The sequence below is a fragment of the Varroa jacobsoni genome, unplaced genomic scaffold, assembly GCF_002532875.2.
Source record: "Varroa jacobsoni isolate VJ856 unplaced genomic scaffold, vjacob_1.0 scaffold_391, whole genome shotgun sequence".
Lineage (NCBI taxonomy): Eukaryota > Metazoa > Arthropoda > Arachnida > Mesostigmata > Varroidae > Varroa > Varroa jacobsoni.
The window spans coordinates 242,263-252,465 of NW_019213293.1; the positions used below are offsets into that span (position 1 = coordinate 242,263).

General features: G+C 41.2%; 1 protein-coding gene across 1 annotated transcript in view; it reads left to right on the plus strand.

The window, feature by feature from the left end:
• The window catches only part of LOC111260018 (glutamate-gated chloride channel), a 23,529-nt gene extending 16,639 nt beyond the window's left edge, over positions 1-6,890 (plus strand). Inside the window, exon 12 of the mRNA XM_086968114.1 lies at positions 6,708-6,890. Within this exon, the coding sequence (XP_086824240.1) occupies positions 6,708-6,713 (6 nt within the window). The 3' untranslated portion in view covers positions 6,714-6,890. The remainder of the gene's footprint in view (positions 1-6,707) is intronic.
• Positions 6,891-10,203: the final 3,313 nt, after the last annotated feature.

Sequence of the window (10,203 nt, forward strand, 5' to 3'; positions counted from 1 at the left end):
ATATATCGTCTCACTTAATAATAATCATAATACAACTTTCCTTACTTAGTCATCCTTCGGATTTTTGTTGAACACCCGTACCTTCTGCGGCTTTTCGTACAAAACAGATGTCAAACTTTCTGAATTGTGTAACACGTACTTCTCAGTCTATTAGCCTGGCAATGGCTTAGGTTTGTTTTTTCACCCGATTAAGTATAACATTAAGACATCAGAAAGTATTACTTGTACCAAAAGAAATATCGCGCCTGTATCTAAGCCCACTGTGTAGTTATAGATAGCGTAAACGAATGCATTACGTTCTCATAGAAGTAGGATACTTAAAATCATCGAAGTTGTTCACCCACCGTTGGCCTGTTAACTCCTAGAGAGACCGATTCTTGTTATGCTGCTGCTTGTTAGTAGATAGACACATGTTGCGAATGGAACTGTGCCCTATGTAGGGCAAAGTCAAAGGACAATTGAATAAACGCTTGTTTGTGTACGGGCAGAGTTTTAACCGGTAGTATCTACATGTTCGATGGACATTTTCTGTCAAGTGAATCGGACATGGATTACAACTCTCGGATACTAGTGAATATAACGATATGAACATATCTAATCAAGCGCAGATTCTGAAATGGACCATTGATCAACAGCGTCACGCTGAATCATACCCGGGTGCGTACAAGCATAGAGAAGTGGGCAGCGTTGATCAGTTGAGTAGTAGCGCAATGACCCCTTGAGATCGGAATCACTAAAAAATCCTCTAACAGACAAAGAGAGGATCCGTCTGATGAGAGGAGACAAGGCGAACATAGAATGTATAGAGAAGCTGTTCAATGAAGAAAAATTCCCAAATTTGTTTTACACTTATGCCAGGGTTCGAAGCAGAGCGCGCAAAACGTGCACCCACAAACAAAGTAGGTGAACCCATGCAAACAATACAATTTAATTAGTATTTTTTCTTTATATTGACGTATTAACTAAAAGTGTAAAAATGTTTCACTGGTATTCTTTCGTATTCATTTGAATTTTCCCGTAATCGAGGCCAATAGCTTAAGCTGGCATCGCTAAAATTGTCTGAACTCTCGGTGTCTGTCTTTCCGTTAGCGTAGCTAAAGCGTCCGGCAATCCAGTAATCCAGCCATCAATCATTATTATATATATATTATACACAGTATTCTGGTAAATAGTGCACGATATAACTGGTTCCTATACGCAACCTGTTACCATCTGCCGTCAGGCGTGAACAAACTGCACAGACCTACTTGGGGGCCTGTAATAATCGTGTGATAAGCCAGCAACTTGCGTTTGATATAGCTGGCAAGCAGTGGGACATCAGTTAAGCAAGTTATCCCTCAGCGACAGATATAGTTATTTGTTAAATTGATTGTAGGTTTATTAATTAGCATCATTATTATTATTATATAGCAATTAATAAGCATTGGTTGCATGATACTGTAAACGCAATGAAGCCAACAGTTGATTTATACCATTAATTCTAGAGCCAACTGTTTCATTTGTAGATGTCAACATTGCTGACTATTCACTACGTTTTTAAGGGCGGTCTGTTGTATTAGGCATTTCTGCCTTAAGTACGAATCTGATGGTACTATGGATATCGGAGTAGGGATACATTGATGCCAAAGAGTCCACAAAAATAAAGCTATTTGGGACTCTGCAATCAGACTTTAACTGCCATAGAAACCTAAATGGTTTATTTCACATACATCAGAAAAAATTTCGTCGACAGGAAACTCATCCACTCCGTAGAAAAAAGTATGAGCTGCTTATGAGGCGAAGTGCTATGCTCTTTTGTATGATAATAGAATAAGCATTCGTGTATTAGTTATAGAGACAATCATATAAACAGCACGGTTGGCGAAGTTTATCAGACAAACAGATGCATCTGAACATTGACACCTAGTCGTCAACTACGTAAAGCAAACTTGCATGTTGCAAATTGGATCTGTGTGGGCTAATCTTCACTGCGTGAAGCTTAATTTTGCCTCTTATCGTTTTAACAGTTCCGTCTCGAAAACCTGTTTCGTATACGAGTGCGTATTCGAATCCTTTGAAACTGGCTCCCCTGATTCCATAATTTTTTTTCCAGGCCAAATCGCATACGTAACGCTTAAAAACACTTATTGAAATTGAATGACTGAACATGTTTGTCGGCTTTATGATAAGACGCACACACCTATGGCATAGTCTATTATTGTTCACTATCCGTCTCCACAATTTCCTACATATGGAGCACTACGACAAAACTTCTCATCTTTCCAATTTTCCATTATCTCACATACACTGAGTGCTGGTTATGCTCTATTTTTGCGACGATGTCAGTGCTATCATAACCTACAACCTAGAGCTATTTTGAACCCTAAATCTATAAGGCGGGTTTTTTTTCAAATTTGTTTTTCGGCGATTTTATCTATGTTTTTAACGAAATCGTAAAATTCTTAAGTACGGATAATAAAAATTATAATCAAATTTGTTAAATAAAGAAAACATTCGCTACAAGACAGAATTTTCTCTCCGATAAAATATTATAATCGCGAGTAGGTTAACTATTAGATAAATTCACAATGTACTAATTAGCTTTTCTATTTTGCAGTTAAGTACTAATCACATATATATTAACCGCCGTACATATATTAACGAGTAAACAAGCGCCATCCATCCAGTCAGCCGGACGGACGGGCAGACGGTGGTAAGCTCTCAAACAAGGCAGGAACCGAGCGTTCGACCAAGTAACTCAAATGGCGCCGAGTTACTGTGTAGCGTGATAGTTGATTAGCCATTCTCATCAAGTCACAACAACAGCAGCCGGGTTGTAATAATCAGCATTATCGGAACACGGGGCTGTCACAGTGGTGACATATACCACCTAGCGGACGGACCGAAGAAGCGGCGACCCTCTTAACATAAGGAATCCCACCGGGAATAAGAAGCGACAAATTAACAACAAAGACAGAATCAAACGTTATCATACTAACGGTACCGTGACCGTCGGTCTGTATTCCCACGGTGGGAAACAGAAGCTACCAGTGTTGCTTTGCGGCCACAAAGCAGTACTCGTCGTTTCATAAAAGTTAAACCAAATAAGGCATCAATCAATACTCGTTAACAGTATATTTCGAAGAACTAGGGGTCCGTTTCATACTCATGACCCCAACCCGTTTCGAGTTGCAGTCGACAAAAGGGTCATAACCGAGCTACCAAAAATAAGTGTTTATTAAAGTTATAAAGGATTGATTGTCTGGTTTAGTCGCATCCCGGAAAGTACAATATCCAGTGATATTTTCAACAATGCACGCTATCACGTTGCTGTTAAGCACATCAAATATTAAACCCTCAAATTATTACAAATATTGGGTAGGAGAGAACATGGTAAACTCGATTATATCACAATTATAAACTAGAAGATTTTTGACTAGGAGCTAATAACAGTCCCTTTTTTATTTTCGGATTACCGCTGTTCGCAGAAAACTATTTTTGGCGCTCCCGTGTTTATGTTGTACACTGACTTATTGAAAGCCTTTATTTTTAGTAGTATGTACACCATATAGGATTATCAAGGAATGACTGCTTTCCAGACACTACTTAGTACGTCTGTGAAAATGATCTCTTAATCCTGATCTCAAGCTACTGTGGCTAGATACGCCGTATTGCATTCTGCTTTACAAAATTCCAGTGTCGACAATTCCTTCGGATGACAATTCCTTCCAGACTGAGTTTGTTACGAAAAATCCAGGTGCACCCAAAGTACAGCACCCACATGTCTGAAATTGTAGCAGTTCTCACAACAATGATGATAAACAGGATAACGGGAACACTTGTTCAAAGGATTCAAAACTGAACGTTCGACTGTATAAGCGCCATACTCTGCATATAATAATATGACTAATATGGAGCGCGGGTTTAGTTTAAAACCATGATCTTAAGAAGGCGCAAGGACGCGTTCAAAACGAAATCAACCACTGAAGTATTAGAGTGTCGTCCATTTCAATTAGAGGAGCAAACTAATGTGCAAATGGCTAGACAAACGTACTGATAACGACAGGTAGGGTTCAAATGAAGACACGGGACGATGAAAACTCTCAGGCACAATTAATGGTCGCAAGTTACGCACATATCAAAAATAATCCGTTAGGTGTTTACTGGCAGCAGCAGCAACAGTCCTCATCATTGACCTGTAACATGTCCTTCTTCACTATTATCGTACAATAAACTGTACTGTTTTAGTACAGGTAAAGTTAGCAACAAACGCTATTGCTTACCGACATGATGCTTTATGAATAAATATACTTGGTTTTACAATAAAACAAAAGATCGGGGCATTACAATTTCCGAACGCATGTTGTCCTCGAAGAATACGAGGGACGAAGGAGGCAGAGATAGAACAGTAAATGACAAGTGCCGAACCTCCCAATGGATGTTCTTCGTAATTATGAAGCAGCGTACTAACGTCTCATTTATTACTTCCATCTATATCGTATAGAAAATATTAGTACACTCGCATCGACTTTCCTCTTTGACGAAAAACAGATCTTTCTTAGAATGATTTTGTTTAGAATATTTTCAACACAAAGGTAAAAGACCTATATAATACAACCACATGCAAAATCCTTGTGATATATATATATATATATATATATATATGTATATATCACAATTAAAAGGCAAAAATTAGACTAGTTTCATTCTAACCTTCAGCGTATAAGACATGAATGAGCTACATTCGCAATATAAACTGCATCTGTCAGTTTGAAGCCCTGCTGTAGTTTTTACTTTTCGAGCTACCGCCGAGGCACATACAATCCAGACTGCTATGGCCACGATACGATTTCCATTTGGCGAATATTTACCATAAAGATGACAATAAATTCGACATTGTTCTATTCGCATGAAATACGAGACTATTTCTAAATCGCTGGTATCAGAGCAGAATCAGATTTAATTCCGCCTATCAAGTACGGGAGCTGGGTCTGCGAGTTTCGATTCCATAAGATTATTACGCCTCCTAGCCAAAATGGCTTATGAAAGTGCCACATTGCTAAGGCTTTCCTTCTATTTAGCCTCCTGATTAAGGCCTCGACGAATCTTTCTTTTGTTGGCAAAAGGTACAAAAAAAAACTAAAGGAAGCGGAAGAAAGACACAAATTTAGCTTATTTAACAATAGTTTCAATATAGAAACGTAAATGCAGGATGTAAAAAGATCTCGGCGATAATAGCATCAGTGGCCTAACGAATAGAAATTTGTCGTATATAGGAGTGAATAGGCAGAAATCCAGCTTTTGTGATAACACTTAAGTGTATTTTTGTGTACGGATCCAACATGCTGTTCCTCTCGATACCTGAATATAGCGTACTAATCTAAAAGATTAGTCACGAAGACACTGTGTTTTAGGTCTTTCCACGGCTCATCTAAAATGAAACCGAATAATTGTCACAACGGAATAAATTGAAATATTCATTTGAAGGAAAGTCTGTTGCGTTACGGAAGATCTTCCTCACTAATTTCACGTGTAAGTGCAATTCAAGGTCCAACTTAAACTCTAGAGCCCTTTTATTGGTGTTTATATTTGATATAGAAACACGAGTTCTAAACAAACTTCATTAAGGAATCTAGTATGTTTTGGATAATAACCACATGTTATTTTGTCTTCCTGAAGGCAGAAATCCTCCATATTCTGACTCGAGCAACTAGACTGATTCAAATAACTGGTTTTAACAGATATCGTTATCTAAGTAATACCAATTCACGTTCATAAGCTGAGACTCAATTTGCTGAGTGCCTATGGAAAATAAACGCGATGAACCTTACCAGCCAGAGATTTGGACCTCATTTATCGTAAATTGAAAAATAATTATCTCCCGATGAAAGCTGTGTAATGATTTTTCGCCGAACGCCATCAGACATTAGTTTAACCTACACACATTGAAGCCTGCGCTGCGTTCCCTCTCTCTGAAACATCTGTTCAGTCATAGAAGCAGCCTTCGCGAAGAGAGGTTCGTCTTCATCGCGTGTATACGACCTGTGCGAGTGCGGCCACGTGCTCCGATCACTACCTTCGAGTACTTACTGCGTGAAGTAGTATCTTTTATTTATTTGCCTAAAGAACTTTGCCAGAGATGCACTATGTAGAGAGGAAACATCCGCTGGACCAAAGGGTTGCATGCGGGTGACCCTGTGATCGCACACTGAGCTCAGTTTGCCAGTAGGCTTAAATGACAATCTCAGTGTACGTCATTAATAACGGATGCCCCTAAACGGTGGGCAGTCTTAAGGAGTTATTACTGTTATTGTGTGGTTTTTGTTGTAATTGTCGATCAGATTCTGAAAATGTTATCGGCATTCTAATTGCTGCCTGTCGCTATCGTTTAGCAACTGCTTTGGTGCTAACTTGTTCAGTATTCAGTAGAAACCGCTTATGGTATGCCCGTTCCGTTGCGTTTGTTGAAGTTCTCATGCTCTATGTAATAATAACACTGCATTCGTCACAATATCTGGAAGGCTAAACACTGGGAACACGATTGAAAAAACGGTCGAGTTTTAATAACGCATTTTCAGTTGGTAGTCTCATCGCCTCGCTAATGATCAAAAACATTAAAAAAAAATTGCCTGAAAGGAGCGCTTCATTATCGCATAGGCATTCTTGTGGAGAGTCTTGCAAGTTATAGATGCGCACTGTAATTAACCGGATAGGGTTTATCATTGCAGGTATGAATGAACTAACTAACTGCTTAAAAGACTATAGCCACGATTTGTGAGCCCAGTTTGTGCGCGCGTATCTTCGACAAAAAATCTCATCGTGTTTGCGTCACCTTACGGTGGAGTCCCAGGATGACCACGACCACAGGCTCGCAGAAGCAACCTTTTCGGCACTTCATTTGTAAATAAATGGTCAACTAGGTACTATACACTGCTGTGTTTAGTGGCAAAAAAACAAATACCTAGCTAGATACTTCGTGAAGGTTAAGGTCGAAGAACGTGAGGTGAGAGCTCACAACCTTCGACGAAGTGTTAACTAGCATATACACATAAATGGTAGCCAACGCCAATGACACCAATCTCGCTTCGCAGCCATCTCACTACGATACTAAATAATCTCTTATAGACGGTGCATTGGTATGTACATATCCAAGATGCAAAACTTTAAAAGGTAAGTTGCTTTTACCATTAATCTAGTCAAGTTGGCCAATCAAAATAATGGTGTTGGTCGTAATTTTCGATCACAGTACGGAGGCCCAACTGGATTACAAAAAACGACAATATAATAAGGTAATTTAGATGAAAAAAAAAACTGCCATTTCCGAATTTTTGACATTACCTTGTAGTTTAGCAAACTTGCAGTGTTCCAGTACAACGACAGTTCTCAAGTTATCAAACTTATTGTGCGTGCTTCTTAGAAGCCTAGTTCATTCAATCAGCTGCCATTGCGAAATAATTTCATAAAAATATACGTTTCGTATTTTCTCACAGATCCGCATGCCAGCGAGCCTGAAAATGTTCCGTATCTGAAATGTCATTTCGGGAATAACTAGAATCTTATTGCTGCTTGTCCATGTTAAGACGACGTCTGTAGATGTTATTCTTTATAAAGACAGATACACACACACGAAGTTACCTATGTATAATTTATCAGCTGCCATCGCGATTTGCTCTAAACGTGAGATGAATGACAATCCCCTTTTACCATACTCGCTAAATAGAAGAGATATAATAATATGATTGTTCGTGCATGATTCAGCTGGAAAGAGAAGATCGTAATAGCGATGGAGACGACAGATTTCGGTAGAAAACCAGCAACTGTTGCCAGTCCTTACCCTCATCGCAACGGCGGCAGTAAGACATGTCGTTGTTATGGGGCTGACGACAGACACTGCCATTGCCACTGATGTGGTCTATGCAGCAGCCAATAGGGAGTATAAGTTTGTTCTTTTGCCTGCTCCTCATATAGATTTACACGCGTTTTCATGATCTGCTGTTTCAAATCTGGTCGCAGGGGAAGCGATGAATACTGGGTGGTGATAATCTTCGCCGGTGGCGGACAGGAAACCGACGGTTGGCCGGGTCGATTGACGGCCCGCTTAGTTTTTTAGCCAATGCCGACGAATGTTGCGTAGTTTTACGTGGCCATCATCCATTCGTATTTCGTACAGAGGTATATTGGGTTCGGTCTTGCTGTGTCACCCATCCATTCAGGAGTAACCGCGTAATGATTACATAGAGGTACCTGTATATTATCCTAGCAATGCTTGCATCGTACGCGGTCATTATAACCACCTTTTGGCGAAGAAGAATGTTTTTGCTTCTATGTATCGAAGTCAACCAGCTAGAGAAATTTCTGTGTCTTTGACGCCGCTTTAGCGTTTCGTCTTTTGGTACACACAGAGATAGATGTAGACTACGAATAGCAGCTCCGTGTCGTGTGTCTGCAGTCTTTATGACAACGACAGCTCAATCCCCCGCCCTTCTCACTGCAGCAGGTGTTTCCTTACCCACCTATGCACCTTTACTACTACTACTACTACTACTGCAGAGGGCCATTTCACCTTGCCGCGTGGCAGCCTTAACGTAGTACCGCGTCATATGGCGATATCACAATAAACATGTTTCCATTCAGTCAAATCGACGATCACTGAGACACTGCTGCCGGGAGCAGCACATAAAAATGACAGCGGCCTGTCTCCATGTTTCCCTGCTCTTTCCCACTTCCTCTCCTCCCCGTTCTCCTCTTCTCTACGGTAAATGGTTATCAACGGCCGAATATGGCTAGCTGAACTGAAGGGGTCTAATGAGCAGCGAGCACCCGCCCGCCTGTACGGCCGACTGTCTCGGCCACTTAGATCGGCCTGTTCCGGCGACGCGTGCTGTGAACAACACCGTCGCCACAGTGACACAACCAGCAGCCGCCTCCCCCGCCACCGCCGGGGGCTTGACTTGATAATATCACTACTCGACGGCGGCGGCGGCGGCGGTAGTGGTAGCGTGTGTATGGCGACTACGTGTCGCCGCCCTTGTTGTCCTTTACTCGCTTCTTCATTCGTTCGTTTGCTGGTTCGTTCATTCATCAGATTTTACCGCCCTACGCGGCTCCGTTTCTACTTCTGCCTTCTCAACAGCCGTACAAACAAATCCACATACATATCCATTCACAGACACAAATGCCGTCACTCGCCACGTGGTCGTTAATAACAACAACAATGACGACGACCAGAACTGTGGCTGGCTTCAACTGTCGCCGCTCCAGCTGCTGCTTGTATTATTAGATGTAGGCAGCAGTAGCAGATTAAGACTAGAGATAATCAAAATAATAATACGTTCAGCGGTAATAATGGTCATAGTAGTAGTATTAGGGACAACGTTACTAGCTATGGTGTATTTCTGCAACATTTCTATTCGGTTTAGCCGGACAATTTAGGCAGCGCAAGCGTGCGCCGAACGCACCACACAATGCCCCCAGCAGCAGAAGCGAAAGACAGCGAGTGACACTCTGAGGCCGTCAATCAGCCAGCCACCCGACCGCCAGCTCGTTAGTCGAGCGAGCGAACGAATGAACCATCGCTCAGCCGCTTCGCGGATCGCGTAAATGAATGAACGAGCGTAATGCGACGACGATCAAAATACCGACAACAATAGCGACGTTAGCCGTAGCGCCATAAAAATCCTGGTACTAAATAGCGGCTTTAGTGATAATAACAGTAGTTGTACTGTCTTAGTGCACAGACGCAGTAGCAACGTGTCCGTCTATAAAACTTAGGGATTCATGATAAGAAGGTGCAAGTTTGAAACCGAACGTAAACGGGCTTCGTTTTGTGCTGGAATAAATCAGCCGTCTGAAACAATATCTAATTGGACTTATGTCCGATAACTTGAGGCATTTTAGTTAGAGCGATAGTTCTAATCGTAACCATACGACTTAGTGTAGTGTGTCTGCGGTGGAAAAATAGGACAAGCAGGGAGACAGGTAGGGCTGTAGCAAAAAGCGATCTGACGGATCTGTTACGCTTTGATGACTTGATACCGATTCTTTGGCAGTCCATGCTGGTTGTCACTTGTTAAATTAAGTACTCGTAGCGACCGTCTGATCGCAGACTCGTTTTATTGGATATAGTTGCAGACCAACTTCATTCCGGTCGAGGTGGTACCATTACCACAACGAAATAAAATCGAGTGCCGTTGTCTGTCGTTTTTAAATAGTAGTAACAATATA